Source organism: Bufo bufo, chromosome 11 (genome assembly GCF_905171765.1).
Source record: "Bufo bufo chromosome 11, aBufBuf1.1, whole genome shotgun sequence".
Lineage (NCBI taxonomy): Eukaryota > Metazoa > Chordata > Amphibia > Anura > Bufonidae > Bufo > Bufo bufo.
Window position 1 is genome coordinate 97848870 of NC_053399.1, and position 22451 is coordinate 97871320.

The 22451-nt window shown below is 41.7% G+C and overlaps 1 protein-coding gene across 1 annotated transcript in view; it reads right to left on the reverse strand.

Moving 5' to 3' along the window:
• The window catches only part of LOC120981576 (Fc receptor-like protein 5), a 62460-nt gene that overhangs the window by 23128 nt on the left and 16881 nt on the right, over positions 1 to 22451 (reverse strand). The window contains exons 8-15 of the mRNA XM_040411114.1: positions 12769 to 13086; positions 12276 to 12425; positions 12175 to 12196; positions 11978 to 12039; positions 11100 to 11171; positions 10836 to 10861; positions 9967 to 10092; positions 1083 to 1224 (exon numbers count right to left, since the gene is read on the reverse strand). Coding sequence (XP_040267048.1) covers positions 1083 to 1224; positions 9967 to 10092; positions 10836 to 10861; positions 11100 to 11171; positions 11978 to 12039; positions 12175 to 12196; positions 12276 to 12425; positions 12769 to 13086 — 918 coding nt within the window. The remainder of the gene's footprint in view (positions 1 to 1082; positions 1225 to 9966; positions 10093 to 10835; positions 10862 to 11099; positions 11172 to 11977; positions 12040 to 12174; positions 12197 to 12275; positions 12426 to 12768; positions 13087 to 22451) is intronic.

A 22451-nucleotide genomic window follows, 5' to 3' on the forward strand; every position in this document is an offset into this window, starting at 1 on the left:
GGTGTTATTAGTGACTGATAGCATTCGCTGTGTAAGTGTGTATACAGAGATGTCAGTGACTGAAAGTTGTACATAGAGAGGTGTTATCAGTGATTGGTATTATTCGCTGTGTAAGTGTGTATACAGAGATTGCTGTCAGTGACTGATAGTTGTACATGGGGAGGTGTTATTAGTGACTGATAGCGTTCCCTGTGTAAGTATGTATACAGAGATAGTTATCATCACTAATAGTTGTACACAGGGAGGTGTTATCAGTGATTAGTAGCATTCTCTGTGTAAGTGTGTATACATGTATACTGTGTAAGTGTAGATACAGATGTAGCAGGGTTAACACAAACTCTTAACTCAAATTTCTTAACTCATCGCGTTATCTTGAAACAAAAGCCATTGAAAAGCAATTAAAGGTGTTTGCTTAACGCATTTAGTTTAGATAACACGTCTCCTAAAGCATGTGTGTTAACTCTACTACATCTGTAGCTGCCAGTCACTGAATATTATCCATTTTACTGAATCTTTTCCTCCAAAACTATTATCAGACGGTCAGCTTCTCCTGCTCTACAACATGCTGTCTGACGATTGCATTGCATTTCTTGGTGACAGGTCTTCTGTAAGGCATCCAAGGAGTTTTTTTTTTTTTTAATGAGTATAGATTTTTAAAAGTGACTATTTTTAAAAAATCTATAGTTTTATGATTTTTTAAATATTGAGTTACATTTTGACTTCTTGGTTACTACTTTCCTTAGTTTACCTACTCAAGAATATTATATAATAGAACAGTAAAAAAAAAAAATAATAATAATAATAATAAAAGAAATTATAATATCCAAAACTCAATTTAAGTATAATATGTTGTACTGTATATAAAAATATATTTTACAGGATAAAGGAAAGTCATCAAGCACATTTAAAGAAGATGCAATGTGTTTCTGTGGAGAAGAAGGGCCCATGGACACGGTTGCCAGATAAGACTCCCCACTTTATGAGTTCTTTTGAATATGTTACAAACGACCCACAACAAAGAAGATACACATAAGGACTCCACGGTAAAGAATATAGGATGACTATAACGTATCTCTACTTACAGATGAGGATGAGGAGGGTGAGGACCGGCATGATGCACAGTCGGTAAATGTAGCGCTCGGCTATCTCCATCTCTCTCTCTATGTTCACTGTTTGTTTCACTTCCCCTTTCTGATGCAAAGGAGGAAGAAAAATTTTTGTCACCCAGTTTTACTTCCCCCCCCAAAAAAAGAGGTGCTCAGTATGACGACCATTTCACAGGGCCTCAAAGGAAAACTAGAAATTATTCCCAAGCGCACACCATGAGCTCCAGCTACTCTTTTTTTAACTAACGTTTGTGTCCATCATAATATATCTCCAGCCTGAATTCACAAACTGGAGAAGATTTATGAAAACTGGTTCTTTACACCAGTTTTGATAAATCTCCCCCGCTGTATTTTGTGCATTTTAGTGTTTTTGTCATTGACGTTTTTAATATCAAACCATTGCTGGCAGATTTTTGTTTAAAGTCTATAGTTGAATATAAATTACCGGTATTGTACATGCAAAACGTTTGGTTTGTGGTGTTTTTGTGGCTTTTTTTGTATCTGCAGCCTGCTCTAGGTGTGATGTTTTTGGCTTTTTTTTCTCATAGAATGATCTTGAAAGCTTTCGATAAAGCTCATGTTCAAGGTGTTACAAAATAAAAAATGTCACCAAACACCATGTAAAGAAAAACACCAAACACAACTCGAATCACGTTTTATTTTGCAAGCATTTAAAACACTGATAAAAAAAAAAAACACTGAGCAAAGGAGTACTGCCTTTTAGGGGTTGAATTTGTTAGGATCAGTAGGAATGTTCCTGCTTTTTCGTCTTTTCTTGTCTATTGTTTGCATAACTTTAGACCTGGCTTGAGCAGGGAGGAGTCGCAGATTGCGGCGCAACTAATCGCTGCGTCGCAATCTGCGCCTGAAATAAGTCTAATATATGAGTATTTCAGCATCATACATGACCCCCATAGTTTTTTTGTTATTTTTGTCCCTGTATATATCGTATATGTCTTGTCTCACTTCTAGTTTAGCTCTACTCTTTTTTGGCTATTTATCTTTTTGTCCCTGTGTCTCTTTATCCCTTTTTTTGTAGGACAAAGTGTACTTCCTAATGGCACCATTTATGTTGCATACAATGTAGTGGGAAGCTGAAAACAGTGGAATTAGAAAAAAAAAATCACAATTCTGCCACAGTTTTATGAGTTTTGCTTTTGTAGCCTTCCTCTTTGCAATAAAACTGACCTGTTTCCTTCATTCTCCAAGTCAGTACGATTACAGTGATACCACATTTATATAGTTTTATGGGTGGTGTTTTTATGGTGTTCTCTATGAGATAAAACTGACCTTTTCTCTTCATTCTCCAAGTCAGTACGATTACAGAGATACCACATTTATATAGTTTTATGAGTTTAGTTTTTACAGAGTTCCCTACGAGATAAAACTGACCTTTTCTCTTCATTCTCCAGGTCAGTACGATTACAGAGATACCACATTTATATAGTTTTATGAGTTTAGTTTTTACAGAGTTCCCTACGAGATAAAACTGACCTGTTTCCTTCATTCTCCAGGTCAGTACGATTACAGAGATACCACATTTATACAGTTTTATTGGTTTTGTTTTTACAGAGTTCCCTACGAGATAAAACTGACCAGTTTCCTTCATTCTCCAGGTCAGTACGATTACAGTGATACCACATTTGTATAGTTTTATGGGTTTTGTTTTTACAGCGTTCCCTACAAGATAAAACTGACCAGTTTCCTTCATTCTCTGGGTCAGTACGATTACAGAGATACCACATTTATATAGTTTTATGAGTTTAGTTTTTACAGAGTTCCCTACGAGATAAAACTGACCTGTTTCCTTCATTCTCCAGGTCAGTACGATTACAGAGATACCACATTTATATAGTTTTATGAGTTTAGTTTTTACAGAGTTCCCTACGAGATAAAACTGACCTGTTTCCTTCATTCTCCAGGTCAGTACGATTACAGAGATACCACATTTATACAGTTTTATTGGTTTTGTTTTTACAGAGTTCCCTACGAGATAAAACTGACCAGTTTCCTTCATTCTTCAAGTCAGTACGATTATAGTGATACCACATTTGTATAGTTTTATGGGTTTTGTTTTTACAGCGTTCCCTACAAGATAAAACTGACCTGTTTCCTTCATTCTCCAGGTCAGTACGATTACAGAGATACCACATTTATATAGTTTTATGAGTTTAGTTTTTACAGAGTTCCCTACGAGATAAAACTGACCTGTTTCCTTCATTCTCCAGGTCAGTACGATTACAGAGATACCACATTTATACAGTTTTATTGGTTTTGTTTTTACAGAGTTCCCTACGAGATAAAACTGACCAGTTTCCTTCATTCTTCAGGTCAGTACGATTATAGTGATACCACATTTGTATAGTTTTATGGGTTTTGTTTTTACGGCGTTCCCTATTAGATAAAACTGACCTGTTTCCTTCATTCTCCAGGTCAGTACGATTACAGTGATACCACATTTGTATAGTTTTATGGGTTTTGTTTTTACAGCGTTCCCTACAAGATAAAACTGACCTGTTTCCTTCATTCTCTGGGTCAGTACGATTACAGCGATACCACATTTATATAGTTTTTATATCGTTTTTATTGCAACATTGTAATACTGACCAAAAAATCTAAACTTTGGGAAAAAATATTTTGTTCTTTGCAACGCCATATTCCAACCCCCATAAATTTCTCATCTTTACAGGGCTCATTTTTTGTGTGGCGGTCTGTATTTTTCATTGAAACCATCTTGGTGTGTGTATTGTGTAACTGTTACACGTGTTATACGTGTGACTGTTTAATCACCTTTTCAATTTTTTGGGGGACCTAAAGTGACAAAAAACAGAGAATCAGCCATTTACATATTTTTTTTTTACAACATTTTCCGTGTGGGATAAATATTTTTATGGCAGTTTTGGGATGCGGCAATACCTAAGATGTTTATTTTGTACTGTTTATTTCTTAATTTTGGGGAAAGGGGGTGATTAGAATGTTTATTTTTTTATATTTTTAAAAACTCCCTTAGGGAACTTGAACATGTGATCATCCGATCGCTTCTGTCATAAACTCCAGTGCATTAGCATTTATGTCTATGAGAGATTTTCTGCGTTCCTATGGCAGGGTCTCCACAGGCACATAGCTGTAGCAGGTCTTGGATTCTTCAGAGGGACGGAGCCTGTCATAGGGAATTAATGACTCCCCTGACTGGCACTGGGGAGGGTTCAGCCCCGAGAACGCAGAATTCCCACATTTTCAGCACTCAGATGCTGTGGTCACATTTCACCATGGCATCTGAGAGGTTAAGTGTTATTGCTGATTGCAGACATTATCCCCGGACGTCTGCTGTTTAAAACAGCGGGCACCCCTCAACTATGACAGCAGCATGTACGGCCCTGGTCAGGAAGGTTTTTTTTGGAGTAACCGTATTGATGACCTATTCTGAGGATGCAAGGCCCTAAAGAAGAACCTAGAATATGACATATTTTCAGTTGTTTCACACTTTTTTGTGATGTATATAATTCCACATGTGTTAATTTATAGTTTTGATGCCTTCAGTGTGAATCTACAATTTTCATAGTCATGAAAACAAGGAAAACTCTTTGAATGAGAAGGTGTGTCCAAACTTTTGGTCTGTACTGTATGTGGTGAGTGCTTGTATTAGTGCGTCCATATATGTGGTGAGTGCCTATATGAGTGCGTCCATGTATGTGGTAAATGCGTGTATGAGTGCGTCCATTAAGTTGGGGAGGAGCCCTGTACAAAAATTTGCTGTGAGGCCCAGTCAGTTCTAGTTACGCCCCTGGTATTGTATGTAGCCATATACCATCCCTAACCACAATGGCTCACAGTCCAATCTCCTGCTCTCATATGCACTGCCACCAGTGGCGTACCTACCATATAGGCAGACCACGCAGCTGCTATGGGGCCCATGAGGAAGAGGGGCCCGCAGCGTAGAGGCCCCGCCCCCTAATTACTTCTGTCTATCTTTAGAAAGCTAATGGACCTTTGATGATGTCATCACAGGTCCTGTAAGGGAACTGCACAGTATATAGTGTAGTTCCCAGGTTAGAACAGTGCATCTGCCAGGACCTGTGATGACATCATCTTCAACATCACAGGTCCTGCAGGATGTAGCAAAGAAACTGCACCAAAATGGTGTAGTTCCTAGTTTTGAAAGGTACATCTGCCAGGACCTATGATAACATCATCACAGGTCCTTCAACCCCTAGCAGCAAGTATTAGAAGTTCACAATCAGCTCTGCATTGATCCATACAGACTGGAATGGAATGGTAAGAGGAGGTCCTCCACTTTTCATCATTTACCCCCCCCCCCCCCTCCATGCCCTGTTTTTACTCATTGCTCACTCATGTATAATACTTCAGACAGATACTGTGACTAATACCTCATGTACCTCACACACACAGTGACCATAATGTATAACTGACCACATATTTCTGTAAACAATGCATCTATAGTATTATACCTTGTATGTCTCACATCAATACACTGCTCTGTGTGTGTGTGTGTGTGTGTGTGTGTGTATATATACAGTACAGACCAAAAGTTTGGACACATCTTCTCATTCAAAGAGTTTTCTTTATTTTCATGACTATGAAGGCATCAAAACTATGAATTAACACATGTGGAATTATATACATAACAAACAAGTGTGAAACAACTGAAAATATGTCATATTCTAGGTTCTTCAAAGTAGCCACCTTTTGCTTTGATTACTGCTTTGCACACTCTTGGCATTCTCTTGATGAGCTTCAAGAGGTAGTCACCTGAAATGGTCTTCCAACAGTCTTGAAGGAGTTCCCAGAGATGCTTAGCACTTGTTGGCCCTTTTGCCTTCACTCTGCTCGATTGGGTTCAGGTCCGGTGACTGTGGAGGCCAGGTCATCTGGCGCAGCACCCCATCACTCTCCTTCATGGTCAAATAGCCCTTACACAGCCTGGAGGTGTGTTTGGGGTCATTATCCTGTTGAAAAATAAATGATGGTCCAACTAAACGCAAACCGGATGGAATAGCATGCCGCTGCAAGATGCTGTGGTAGCCATGCTGGTTCAGTATGCCTTCAATTTTGAATAAATCCCCAACAGTGTCACCAGCAAAGCCCCCCCACACCATCACACCTCCTCCTCCATGCTTCACGGTGGGAACCAGGCATGTAGAGTCCATCCGTTCACCTTTGTACTGTACTGTGTGTATATGGTCTGTACTGTGTGTGTGTGTATATATATATATATATATATATATATATATATATATATATATATATACACTCACCTAAAGAATTATTAGGAACACCTGTTCTATTTCTCATTAATGCGATTATCTAGTCAACCAATCACATGGCAGTTGCTTCAATGTATGTAGGGTTGTGGTCCTGGTCAAGACAATCTCCTGAACTCCAAACTGAATGTCAGAATGGGAAAGAAAGGTGGGCTACAACAGCAGAAGACCCCACCGGGTACCACTCATCTCCACTACAAAAAGGAAAAAGAGGCTACAATTTGCACAAGCTCACCAAAATTGGACTGTTGAAGACTGGAAAAATGTTGCCTGGTCTGATGAGTCTCGAATTCTGTTGAGACATTCAAATGGTAGAGTCCGAATTTGGCGTAAACAGAATGAGAACATGTGTCCATCATGCCTTGTTACCACTGTGCAGGCTGGTGGTGGTGGTGTAATGGTGTGGGGGATGTTTTCTGGGCACACTTTAGTCCCCTTAGTGCCAATTGGCCATCGTTTAAATGCCACGGGCTACCTGAGCATTGTTTCTGACCATGTCCATCCCTTCATGACCACCATGTACCCATCCTCTGATGGCTACTTCCAGCAGGATAATGCACCATGTCACAAAGCTCGAATCATTTCAAATTGGTTTCTTGAACATGACAATGAGTTCACTGTACTAAAATGGCCCCACAGTCACCAGATCTCAACCCAATAGAGCATCTTTGGGATGTGGTGGAACGGGAGCTTCGTGCCCTGGATGTGCATCCCTCAAATCTCCATCAACTGCAAGATGCTATCCTATCAATATGGGCCAACATTTCTAAAGAATGCTATCAGCACCTTGTGGAATCAAGTAGCCAAGTAGAATTAAGGCAGTTCTGAAGGCAAAAGGGGGTCCAACACCGTATTAGTATGGGGGCACTAATAATTCTTTAGGTGACTGTATATATACACACACATGAACATACAAGTAGTTATATACCTATTTCTACACACAGACACTTACCTTTCCTGTAGAAAACTAATGAGGCGTTAATCAGTAACATACTATGGGGGGTCAGAGAAAAAGACACATGGGGGGCAGGCATTGTAGAGCTCTGTGTGCTGGGGCAGCCTGCTCTACCGTAGCTTCACACTGGTGGGTGGGGCTTGATCCCATAAAGTTCTGCTATTGGCTGGCAGCTGATGTCATAGTGAGCTGCCAGCCAATAGAAAACAGAAAGCGGTACTGGCAGGTGGTGTGCCAGTACGGCGGATCCCAGCCTGAGAACGGCCATAGGAGGAGGAGAAGACGGCAATTATACTGTATCTGCTCCTCACTGAGTAAGGACCTGAGCTTCATCCCTGGCATCTGCTTCTATAAAGTGCAGCAGTTGTGAGTAGGGGCATTAGATCTAATGAAAACATTCAGTACTGCACTGGGGCCCCTTCTGACCTCAGGCCCCGAAGCAGTCGCTTCCCTGATAGCTACGCCACTGTACAATACGTTTGCTCTCAGTAATGCCCCTTTTTTCTCATGCAGTTAAGGTCATCACCAACATTATATTTCATGATGCATTTTTCCCATTGACATGCAGATTAGCACACTTCTAAGAGAAAGAGGGCTGACTCTGCAGTGCCATCTAGTGGAGGTTCTTTAAAAATGATATGCAAATCAAGAGAATGACAGCACTGCGTGACGACTTATAAGACTCCCTCTAGGTTATATGCTCTCCTCAAGGAAAAAAAAAAACCCCCGAGACTTACATAAACTGTCACCTTATGGTGAGAACATATTGCCACAGGACGTAATGAGCAAAGGCCCCTTCACATCGGCCAGATAATCTCTGTCTCTAATCTGCTGGTATAAAGGTGCTGCCGATTATTTGATTGTTAATCAACTAATATGATCGTTTGAGCAGTCACCAAAATAATTGTTTTCTGGCAGCAGATTGTGGTGTCTACACAGTCTCTGCTGCCGGCAAATAATGATTGTGTATGGTGACGAGCCATGGCATTAGCAATGTCTCCTCCCCATAGTGCAGCGTCCCACATACAGTATGTGTGTATGATATTCTCTATTATTTGGCTGGCAAGTTCATTTACATCCATTCGCCCCTAGGTGGTGCTGGCACCACATAGTATATAAAGTGGGGGGGGGGGGGGGGTCTAGCAGAATGTAGTCAGAAAGTTAGTAGATGGTGAGAGGAGGAGAAGAAACAGATTAAAGTCACCATGTAGCTGTGTGCCTTTCCTCTGGGCCCTGATCAAGCCTGGAGAAGATATACAGACAGTAAGTCTATAGACCGAGATGCAGAGGGCCTAGCGAGGGTATCAGCTAACTATAGCTTATGGACCTCATCAGCACAAGTGACCAGGAGTAGCTTTCCGAGTGTCTGGACACGAATGGATAATTGATGCATAGAATTGTCTTTATCACTAACTAAACCTTCCAGGTAGTAGTGAAAACCAAAAACCTTTCTAGAAGAGTTTCCTGCCAAATAATGAAGCAGATGTGTTTGCCTGCCGTGAGGGGAACGCCCTTAAAGGATAACTCCTAAATAAATAGTTAATAGCATCTTTAGTGCCAGAGTGAACTTAGGATTACCACCAGGATCCTTGCCTGCAAGGTATCAGCATTAGAAGAATCCCTCCATTGGCAACTGCCACTACCTGATAATAAGAGTACAATTGAACTTATTATTGCTTATGCTATACAAAAAGCTTTCTATTGAAGAACTGTACCAACTTTCCATAGACTCCTCATTCTTACTACTAATCTCAACATTTGCACCTAATGGTGCTGGCGTCACGAACCAGGGGCCCAGCCGCAAAAGCACCTAACACTCATTACCATCAAAGGCACCTCAACTTCCTTCATTGTGGTGTAACCCGCAACCGAGAGTGCCCCGGAGGATTTCGTGCTGTCTTCCCATCCGCTGTACGCCGGCCCAGGGAGGCTTCTGCTAACCGTGAGTACATGAACTATTACACCCATCGGTCCGTCAGCCTCACGTGTTTTCCCCTGTGGTTTGGTAGCGTTACAATAGTGCGTGTAAATACAGCGGTCCCCTTCATAGACGAGCAGGCGCTTGCCGGGAAGGAACACCTTAAGGCCGGCTATGCATTTTTGATGATAAAAGTTGGAAGATACTATAGATATCAGTAAATATCAACTATATAATAATCTATAGAACAACAAAAACATTTATTTCATAGCATCAATCAGTATCATTTGGGCGGATTCCCGAAAATTCGGAATATACAAGTAATTTACTTACAGTATCAACGATAAAATGTTATGAAGCTTCAAAAGAATGACGCAAATTACGCAAAGATGTTATTATGGCTCAAATAGGACAACATTTTTACAAAACATGGTTCTATAGAAAACATTAATCACCAATTATAGGTAGAATTCACATTCTTCCATCACGTTATGGCTGCTATATGTGTACACCTGTAGCTTTTCTCCAAAAATTGTGCTAGTCCATGATAGCTTTGGGGCAACTGTTACTAGTTGATTTGTCTCACGTGACTTTGATTCTTTTCCAAATATCACAAAGTAAAATTACGCATGGTGCATGTCACTGGAACCATTTTTCAACCAAACATGGTGCCACATTTTTAATGCAAAGTGTTTTGGGTCATCAGTACTGAAGTCTTGTCGCATTAAAGTTCTGGTAGAGACCAGTACAGCCAGATATCTCTTGGGTTGATCGTGGATCTGTTGATGACTGAGAAGATTTGACAGCCGAATATGTAACCGATAATTCTTCCTGAAGGGAAGAAGGTGGAATTAAACTTTAATCTACTTGTTTTGCATTGGCCATAAAAGATTTTATCATGGCTTCACAGATTCCAGATATTTTTTTTGTTTATATAGTGTTGACGGGACCCATAAAGTTATGAAAGATTTGACAAAGTCATCTGGTTTAAATTCCAAGGTCAAATACCACCACAAATCTTGACATGAACATATGAAGACATCGTCCTGGACCAATAGACTGAAATGTTATCTATTGCTCTAGTGGAAAGGTCCATTAGAGATGCCCCAAGTTGGTGGCTGGACAAGGTGGAAACTATAGGCTTTGTTAGGTGTAGAGGACCACCTTGTCCCTTATTAGATATAGATGCATCCTTCCTTATGTTCCCTCTTGGCTCGAGATGTCTAGAGATGAGTAGTGTGAGATGACCAGCTTTTACAAAAGAAAAGTTTTCTCACGCCATAAAGCTGGGGACATATTGAGCCAAGTCAAAATGTAAAGAAGGACATTTCTGTAGGTACAAATGATGGTTCCATGTCCAAGGTCCTATAGTGGTATGAAAGGTCCATCTCACAGCAGATACTGGTCTACTATTTGTAAAAAAAATATAAAGTAAGTGGTAATGATGTAATCCAGAAAACATCAAGTGAAGGTGGTGGGAGAAAGTCACACTTCCACTATTGCAAAATATTCTATTTCAGTGGAATAAACCTTCTTATTACATCACCAGTCTTGTAAATATTGTAAATACTCACGTTCCCTTTGTTCCAGTGTGGAGAAGCTAGGGGAAGAATTAGATTTAATAATAACATGTAAATGGAGGGATTCTTCACAGTTACAGCAGTAAGACTATGAAATCATCAAGAATTGTTAGCGCTAGAAAATGCCTAATGTTAACAGTGTAAACCTACCTTTCTTTTAATAATTTTGGAATATATTGATATTTTACAGTGACTAATGTTTTACAGGTGCACTTACACATTAAAGCAAATACAGCAAACACAAATCTCGTGACTTACCTTCTTTTGCCTGGTTAATATCAATATGGGCATAACATACGTCTTCACATACAACATGGCCCCTGGGAGGGACTGAAAAGAAGACAATATGTGTTAACATATTGTACTTGTGATACGGAAGAACAATAGAAAAGACTTTGTAATTGTAATTTCCTGGACATTAAAAAACAGCATCTCAGGGTCAGGTGGAAGCTGTTAAAGGGGGCAAAAAACAGTAAAACACAATGAGGAACAAAGTGCACTATTAAAAGTACAGGTCAATTTGGTGGTCAATAATTAGGCTATTACCTGCTACCAGTTTGCTTCAGCATGCAGTATCTCTGCTTCCCTCCTGTGGCCCTCTGCTTTGCTTCCCTCCTGTGGCCCTCTGCTTCTTGTGCTTCCTGAGCCACATACCATTGGCAAGGCCCAAATATATATCCTCAATCATGTTAATGCTCCAGGTCTCTGCTGTCCGGAACGGGGCTTGGATCTCTTTCACGCAGCGGATTCGACGCACGTGATCCGCTCGTGTGATAGAGCCCTTAAGCTTGTGCTTGTATTTCTGGTGGTCCTAAATATGGCTCCTCTCTGTCTCTTGGCACACCTGCTAGGATCCAGTTGTCTATTCTGTCATTACCCCTCTGAACCTAATGCTATGTCCTTTGTGACTTTGATAGTAGTGCTACAGCAGCCAGCCAGTGACTATTCTGGGGCTCGTAAGGGAATCTGACCGGGAAAGGTAATTACCCCATTAGAAGGATAAAGTTGAAGAACGGAACGCTTCCTTGGACTCTTTGCCTTGGTTTAGGTTGAAACACTTGAAGTTCTACTTCTTGAGTGACAACATATAAAAGTAAGGACTGGAAAAGATTGACAGCAAATATGTGGACTCTTACCGTTACTGTAGTCTCCCTGGCCTGAACCTTCTAGACCGTCATTTGCTGGGTCCTGTGCAATTCTTTATAACACAAGAGCAATAAGAAAGTAATAATATACTGTAGTCACACATTCGTAGTTACTTTCAGCAGAATTGAATAATCATCTATAAATTTCCATGCTGCAGGTCCATATGAAGCAAACAATGTCCACTTACCTAGACTGGACTATAGTTCTCTCTAAAAAAAGGAAAAATAAATCATAATTGAAAAAATGTAAAAAAGAGATTTAAAATATCTACAATGTTTTTAATATTACCTGTTTTGGGTCGTTGCAAGGCACATCTTCTGAATAATGAAGCCATTTTCTGTCTATACATAAAGCTCAGGACACCCATGGGAATAGTCAACAGCAGCAGCACCCCCAGGACAATAAGCGGGACACGGCTTTCTCTCAAAAGAAGAATTTCTGAAATAGAAGTTCAGGGATTAATTTATAGAATCTGTCAAGTCATATTGAAAAGTTATCAAAAGTCAAAAACTACTTTGAATGCTGATTACATAAAATGTATTAAACTTCTACTGCCTCGCTCGTTTCTCCTTGGTGATACCCTTATCAGTTTTGTTCAGACTTTTATGAGATTCCTTTTTTACAAGCCAATACCAAGTAACTGAATGAGACAGCTCTCCCTATTCCTTCTCTCAGCAGGAAGTCCCAGCACAATGACAAATACCAGCCACATCCATCCAATCATCTTCATTTAACTTTTTTATTTATTAGAGAAGCCATTGTTTGTCACAAATAATCTCACCGGATTCTCTTGGCTCCAACACACTGATGACCCTGGGGGCACTCCGGACAGAGAAGGTTCTGTCAGGTGGTAGTTTATTCCTCGCAACACATCGATAGGTTCCACTATGGTGGATCTGTAGAGAGTCTATATGGAGACGTTTCTGATTGTCTATAAGCTGGTAGAACTTAGACCCTTGTTCAATTACAGTCTCATTGTGGAGCCAAAGAAATGATGGAGAGGTGCCGCGTTGACTGGAGCAGGAAAGAGTTATAGGCTCACCAAATACAAAATCTTCATCTGATTTCTCCATATGAATCGAGACATTTGCCACTGGGTCTGTTCAGTCCAAAAAGAAAAAAAATTGTCAAGTCACTCATTTCTCATAAAATTAAATTAAAGGCGTTTTCCAGCCCAAACCCAAAAAGGAGCCACTTAACCTAACCTATGGAAGGAAGAATGAGAGTGTAATACTTACCGTCTGCAGTCCTGTCATGTAACCTCCTGCTTCTTCCTGTGACGTTCCGTCCAGAAGGTCTCTTCCAGGCCTCAGCAGACGACGGAGCGGACTGCTGCTACTTGGAAGGTTGTGTTTCCCTGCTGACACATGCTCAATACAATCCTAGTGCTGCGCATGCGTCTGGACTCTGTGCAGTGAGACGAGCGTCACCACTGACCTCCTCTTACTGCTGCAGAGAAGCCTGTCATCTGGGATTCCAGTGTATAGTATATATAAATAATATATATACAGGGTGGCCGACGAAAGATATCTCCAAATCAAACTACCTAATAGTAAATCAGTCTTAGTTGTCCATAGCAACCAATCAGAGCTCAGCTTTCAATTCCTACAGGGCTCTGAAAAAATGAAAGCTGAGCTTTGATTGGTTGCTATGGACAAGTAAGACTGAGTTACTATTAGGTAGTTTGATTTGGAAATATTGGGGGCAGGCTACTTTATCGGTTATATATATATATATATATATATATATATATATATATAAATAAATGTGTGTATGTAGATAGCAGCGCCCTCTAGCTCTCTCTATCTATTGGGCACATTTATTAAGACCGTTGTTTTAGACGCCGGTCTTAATAAAGCCCCTGCGCTGGCAGTGGATCTGCCGACGTTAAGAAGAGGCGCCGACCTCTCCATAACTTCGGCGCATACACCGCCAGTTCTAAATGTCAGACACCTGCCGGCCTTTCCCCGCCACGCCACAATCTTAGACCTGGCGTGAGCAGGGAGAAGTCGCAGATAGCGGCTAATTTAGGTGTATTTCAGAATAGTAAATGACCCCCTATATTCATATATAATCTATATAGTAAGTAAAATGCAATTCTAAATAAAATAAAAAGCAAGTTGAATATATATATATATATATATATATATATATATATATATATATATATATATATAAAAGCCTAAATATATAATGTGGAATTATATAATAAAATGTACCGCATATAAATATCTAAATAAACTGAAAGATCTGGAACACTGGATGTACATACAGTATATCTTTAGACGTGGTAGCTTTTGACATTGTAATTTTTTTTGCTGATTCTGCATTGGCGACTGTGTGGACTCTGCCTCCCATTTTTGTCAGCGGCGGGTCACGCGGTCATTCGTGAGGTCGGTGGTTTATAGCTGCGCGGCCTGCCATAGCTGGCAGCTTTTTGGAGTGCAGTCCATTACAAAACTCCCTTGTCCAAAGCTGCGATGTGAATGGGGACTTACAACTATAGAAATACATATTACTATCTATATATGTATTGTGGGGATTCGCTCTGGTAGTTAGGATAAGCGGGCGCAGTACAGAGGCAAAATACAAGTTCGTAATTTAAACTTCAGTGTTTATTCCCACATGATGCCAAAAACAAAACATCACTTTTGCAGTGTTGGTGTTACTTCACACCCAATGGCAATTTAATAAAACAAAAGTCACCTTGGTGGCAGTTTTGCCTCAGAAAGTTCAAATACAGGCTTTAGGCGGCCTGTTCCCCTGACAGATGGGTCTCTGCTCTCCAGCCCAGCACAGGCCCCAGATCCCAGCACACAGACCTCCGGAGCTCCACTGTCAGACAGAGGTAATCCTCTCCACCTGGCAGTGCTGGCTAGTTTTATGCCTGGCAAAACCCGGCCTGGAACGTGGGGAGTAGTCACCCACCCAGCACTTTGACTACGCCCAGTAAGAGCCGTCCCGGATCAGCTATTACAGCCATGCTATATATTTTTTTTTAATATATATTTAGATATAGTATACTACTGTTTAGAAGATGTATTGCGCCTGCGATCCGCATTGTTTGCAGATCGGATGCGGAACCATTAATTTCGATCTGGCCACTAAAGATGCAGACAGCACGCCATGTGCCTTCCACATTCGTATATCCGTTCCACGGCCCCACAAAAAAGATAGAACATGTCCTATTCTTACTCATTTTGAGGATAAGGGTACTTTCACACTAGCGTATTTGCTGGATCCGGCAGCGCTTCCTTCCATTACTGATAATACAACCGCCTGCATCCGTTATGAACGGATCCGGTTGTATTATCTTTAAAATTGCCAAGACGGATCCGTCATTAACTCCATTGAAAGTCAATGGGGGATGGATCCGTTTTCTATTGTGGCAGAAAAAACGGATCCGTCCCCATTGACTTGCATTGGGGGTCATGACGGATCCGTCTTGCTTCGCATCCCAGGATGGAAAGCAAACTACAACATGTTGCGGTTTGCTCTCCGGTCTTGGAACGCAACTAAACGGAATGCATTTTAGAGCTCTCCGTTCTGTTTAGCTCAGTTTTGTCACCATTGACAATGAATGGGGACAAAACTGAAGCGTTTTTTCTGGTATTGAGCCCCCATGACGGAACTCAATACCGGAAAACTTAAACGCTAGTGTGAAAGTAACCTTAGAATAAGCATTTATTACATAGTGGGGGACCTGCAGGAGGGGAAACGCAGAATGTGCGCTGCCAGAATCTGTATTTGCGGACCACAAAATGGATACAGCTGTGTATTTACACCCCTTTAGGGCTAATGCACAAGAATGTATTTAATTTCCACGTCCATTCCTTTTTTTTTGCAGACCGTATACGGAACCATTCATTTTAATGGGTCCGCAAAAAAAAACGGAAGTTACTCCATGTATGTCCATTCCACAAAAAGAAATTCCTATTATTATCCACATTACGGACAAGGATAGGACTGTTCTATTAGGGGCCAGCTGTTCTGTTCCTCAAAATACGGAATGCACACGGACATCATCCGTGTTTTTTTTGCGGACCGTGAAATACATGCGGTCGTGTGAATACCCCCTTATCCTTCTATTTCAGGAAGCAGAACTGGTGTTCCACCATGTAACAGATGATTTCCTCAGTGCCGGTCTTCTGGAAGACCAGGGTCAAGGATCTGGTAGCAGGAGGGGGGACAGAGAAGGGTGGGGACCTTAGTCCAGGACTACAGGCCAGGTCTTACACCGTCAGAGGGGTGCAATCAAGCCCCAGGTGTGCCATCCATTAAAGATGGGTGTGGAGCAGCCAGAAGGAGCTTGGGAGACAGAAAGGAGTCTCTCACTGTGTGATCTGAGTGTAGGCGTCTGTGCGGGAATTATCATTGTAGGGTTTATAGACTGCATTGCTATGTGCACATGCGGCAAATATGTAAGAATGGCACACGTGTAATGTGGTTGCGCTTATTTCAGTGAAAGTATGCCATGGGGATGCCTGCCGTGGAGTTGTGAGTTTTAAAAAATGTTGCACTTCATGAATGTGAGACCAAAGTGAAATGCTCTGCAATCCTGGCCACATTTTCAGACCACATCAGTAGGTGGCACTGGTGCAGTCCCCAAAAAGTCGCACAGCCCCATTTGTCATGTGCAGGGGTTAATAAAATACCCTATGAGTATAATTAGGAAGCAAATCTCACTATACGTGTACACATATATATACTGTGTCCCCCTTCACCAGCACTAGTCACTATACGTGTACACATATATATACTGTGTCCCCCTTCACCAGCACTAGTCACTATACGTGTACACATATATACTGTGTCACCCTTCACCAGCACTAGTCACTATACGTGTACACATATATACTGTGTCACCCTTCACCAGCATTAGTCACTATACGTGTACACATATATACTGTGTCCCCCTTCACCAGCACTAGTCACTATACGTCTACACATATATATCCTGTGTCCCCCTTCACCAGCACTACTCACTATACGTGTACACATATATACTGTGTCACCCTTCACCAGCACTACTCACTATACGTGTACACATATATCCTGTGTCCCCCTTCACCAGCACTCGTCACTATACGTGTACACATATATATACTGTGTCACCCTTCACCAGCACTAGTCACTATACGTGTACACATATATATACTGTGTCACCCTTCACCAGCACTAGTCACTATACGTGTACACATATATACTGTGTCACCCTTCACCAGCACTAGTCACTATACGTGTACACATATATATACTGTGTCACCCTTCACCAGCACTAGTCACTATACGTGTACACATATATACTGTCACCCTTCACCAGCACTAGTCACTATACGTGTACACATATATACTGTGTCCCCCTTCACCAGCACTAGTCACTATACGTCTACACATATATACTGTGTCACCCTTCACCAGCACTAGTCACTATACGTGTACACATATATACTGTGTCCCCCTTCACCAGCACTAGTCACTATACGTGTACACATATATACTGTCACCCTTCACCAGCACTAGTCACTATACGTCTACACATATATACTGTGTCCCCCTTCACCAGCACTAGTCACTATACGTGTACACATATATACTGTGTCCCCCTTCACCAGCACTAGTCACTATACGTGTACACATATATACTGTGTCCCCCTTCACCAGCACTAGTCACTATACGTGTACACATATATACTGTCACCCTTCACCAGCACTAGTCACTATACGTGTACACATATATACTGTCACCCTTCACCAGCACTAGTCACTATACGTGTACACATATATATACTGTGTCCCCCTTCACCAGCACTAGTCACTATACGTGTACACATATATACTGTGTCACCCTTCACCAGCACTAGTCACTATACGTGTACACATATATACTGTGTCCCCCTTCACCAGCACTAGTCACTATACGTGTACACATATATCCTGTGTCCCCCTTCACCAGCACTCGTCACTATACGTGTACACATATATACTGTGTCCCCCTTCACCAGCACTAGTCACTATACGTGTACACATATATACTGTGTCCCCCTTCACCAGCACTAGTCACTATACGTGTACACATATATATCCTGTGTCCCCCTTCACCAGCACTCGTCACTATACGTGTACACATATATACTGTGTCCCCCTTCACCAGCACTAGTCACTATACGTGTACACATATATACTGTGTCCCCCTTCACCAGCACTAGTCACTATACGTGTACACATATATACTGTCACCCTTCACCAGCACTAGTCACTATACGTCTACACATATATACTGTGTCCCCCTTCACCAGCACTAGTCACTATACGTGTACACATATATACTGTCACCCTTCACCAGCACTAGTCACTATACGTCTACACATATATACTGTGTCCCCCTTCACCAGCACTAGTCACTATACGTGTACACATATATACTGTGTCCCCCTTCACCAGCACTCGTCACTATACGTGTACACATATATACTGTGTCCCCCTTCACCAGCACTAGTCACTATACGTGTACACATATATACTGTGTCCCCCTTCACCAGCACTAGTCACTATACGTGTACACATATATACTGTGTCCCCCTTCACCAGCACTAGTCACTATACGTGTACACATATATACTGTGTCCCCCTTCACCAGCACTAGTCACTATACGTGTACACATATATACTGTCACCCTTCACCAGCACTAGTCACTATACGTGTACACATATATATACTGTGTCCCCCTTCACCAGCACTAGTCACTATACGTGTACACATATATACTGTGTCCCCCTTCACCAGCACTAGTCACTATACGTGTACACATATATACTGTCACCCTTCACCAGCACTAGTCACTATACGTGTACACATATATATCCTGTGTCCCCCTTCACCAGCACTCGTCACTATACGTGTACACATATATCCTGTGTCACCCTTCACCAGCACTAGTCACTATACGTGTACACATATATACTGTGTCCCCCTTCACCAGCACTAGTCACTATACGTGTACACATATATACTGTGTCCCCCTTCACCAGCACTAGTCACTATACGTGTACACATATATACCGTGTCCCCCTTCACCAGCACTAGTCACTATACGTGTACACATATATACTGTGTCCCCCTTCACCAGCACTAGTCACTATACGTCTACACATATATACTGTGTCACCCTTCACCAGCACTAGTCACTATACGTGTACACATATATACTGTCACCCTTCACCAGCACTAGTCACTATACGTGTACACATATATACTGTGTCCCCCTTCACCAGCACTAGTCACTATACGTGTACACATATATACTGTGTCCCCCTTCACCAGCACTAGTCACTATACGTCTACACATATATATCCTGTGTCCCCCTTCACCAGCACTAGTCACTATACGTGTACACATATATACCGTTTCCCCCTTCACCAGCACTAGTCACTATACGTGTACACATATATACTGTGTCCCCCTTCACCAGCACTAGTCACTATACGTGTACACATATATACTGTGTCCCCCTTCACCAGCACTAGTCACTATACGTGTACACATATATACTGTGTCACCCTTCACCAGCATTAGTCACTATACGTGTACACATATATACTGTGTCCCCCTTCACCAGCACTAGTCACTATATGTGTACACATATATACTGTCCCCCTTCACCAGCACTAGTCACTATACGTGTACACATATATACTGTGTCCCCCTTCACCAGCATTAGTCACTATACGTCTACACATATATACTGTGTCCCCCTTCACCAGCACTAGTGGAATGTTTGCAGAAAAATAAAGAAAAACACTTGCATACTTAGATACAGTGTACACATATATACCGTGTCCCCCTTCACCAGCACTAGTCACTATACGTGTACACATATATACTGTGTCCCTCTTCACCAGCACTAGTCACTATACGTCTACACATATATACTGTGTCACCCTTCACCAGCACTAGTCACTATACGTGTACACATATATACTGTGTCACCCTTCACCAGCACTAGTCACTATACGTGTACACATATATACTGTGTCCCCCTTCACCAGCACTAGTCACTATACGTGTACACATATATACTGTGTCCCTCTTCACCAGCACTAGTCACTATACGTCTACACATATATACTGTGTCACCCTTCACCAGCACTAGTCACTATACGTGTACACATATATACTGTGTCACCCTTCACCAGCACTAGTCACTATACGTGTACACATATATACTGTGTCCCCCTTCACCAGCACTAGTCACTATACGTGTACACATATATACTGTGTCCCCCTTCACCAGCACTAGTCACTATACGTGTACACATATATACTGTGTCCCCCTTCACCAGCACTAGTCACTATATGTGTACACATATATACTGTGTCCCCCTTCACCAGCACTAGTCACTATACGTGTACACATATATACTGTGTCCCCCTTCACCAGCACTAGTCACTATACGTGTACACATATATACTGTGTCACCCTTCACCAGCACTAGTCACTATACGTGTACACATATATACTGTGTCCCCCTTCACCAGCATTAGTCACTATACGTGTACACATATATACTGTGTCCCCCTTCACCAGCACTAGTCACTATATGTGTACACATATATACTGTGTCACCCTTCACCAGCATTAGTCACTATACGTGTACACATATATACTGTGTCCCCCTTCACCAGCACTAGTCACTATATGTGTACACATATATACTGTCCCCCTTCACCAGCACTCGTCACTATACGTGTACACATATATACTGTGTCCCCCTTCACCAGCACTAGTCACTATATGTGTACACATATATACTGTGTCACCCTTCACCAGCACTAGTCACTATACGTGTACACATATATACTGTGTCCCCCTTCACCAGCACTAGTCACTATACGTCTATACGTCTATACATATATACCGTGTCCCCCTTCACCAGCACTAGTCACTATACGTGTACACATATATCCTGTGTCACCCTTCACCAGCACTAGTCACTATACGTGTACACATATATATACTGTGTCCCCCTTCACCAGCACTAGTCACTATACGTGTACACATATATACTGTGTCCCCCTTCACCAGCACTAGTCACTATACGTCTACACATATATATCCTGTGTCCCCCTTCACCAGCACTAGTCACTATACGTGTACACATATATACCGTTTCCCCCTTCACCAGCACTAGTCACTATACGTGTACACATATATACTGTGTCCCCCTTCACCAGCACTAGTCACTATACGTGTACACATATATACTGTGTCCCCCTTCACCAGCACTAGTCACTATACGTGTACACATATATACTGTGTCACCCTTCACCAGCATTAGTCACTATACGTGTACACATATATACTGTGTCCCCCTTCACCAGCACTAGTCACTATATGTGTACACATATATACTGTCCCCCTTCACCAGCACTAGTCACTATACGTGTACACATATATACTGTGTCCCTCTTCACCAGCATTAGTCACTATACGTCTACACATATATACTGTGTCCCCCTTCACCAGCACTAGTGGAATGTTTGCAGAAAAATAAAGAAAAACACTTGCATACTTAGATACAGTGTACACATATATACCGTGTCCCCCTTCACCAGCACTAGTCACTATACGTGTACACATATATACTGTGTCCCTCTTCACCAGCACTAGTCACTATACGTCTACACATATATACTGTGTCACCCTTCACCAGCACTAGTCACTATACGTGTACACATATATACTGTGTCACCCTTCACCAGCACTAGTCACTATACGTGTACACATATATACTGTGTCCCCCTTCACCAGCACTAGTCACTATACGTGTACACATATATACTGTGTCCCTCTTCACCAGCACTAGTCACTATACGTCTACACATATATACTGTGTCACCCTTCACCAGCACTAGTCACTATACGTGTACACATATATACTGTGTCACCCTTCACCAGCACTAGTCACTATACGTGTACACATATATACTGTGTCCCCCTTCACCAGCACTAGTCACTATACGTGTACACATATATACTGTGTCCCCCTTCACCAGCACTAGTCACTATACGTGTACACATATATACTGTGTCCCCCTTCACCAGCACTAGTCACTATATGTGTACACATATATACTGTGTCCCCCTTCACCAGCACTAGTCACTATACGTGTACACATATATACTGTGTCCCCCTTCACCAGCACTAGTCACTATACGTGTACACATATATACTGTGTCACCCTTCACCAGCACTAGTCACTATACGTGTACACATATATACTGTGTCCCCCTTCACCAGCATTAGTCACTATACGTGTACACATATATACTGTGTCCCCCTTCACCAGCACTAGTCACTATATGTGTACACATATATACTGTGTCACCCTTCACCAGCATTAGTCACTATACGTGTACACATATATACTGTGTCCCCCTTCACCAGCACTAGTCACTATA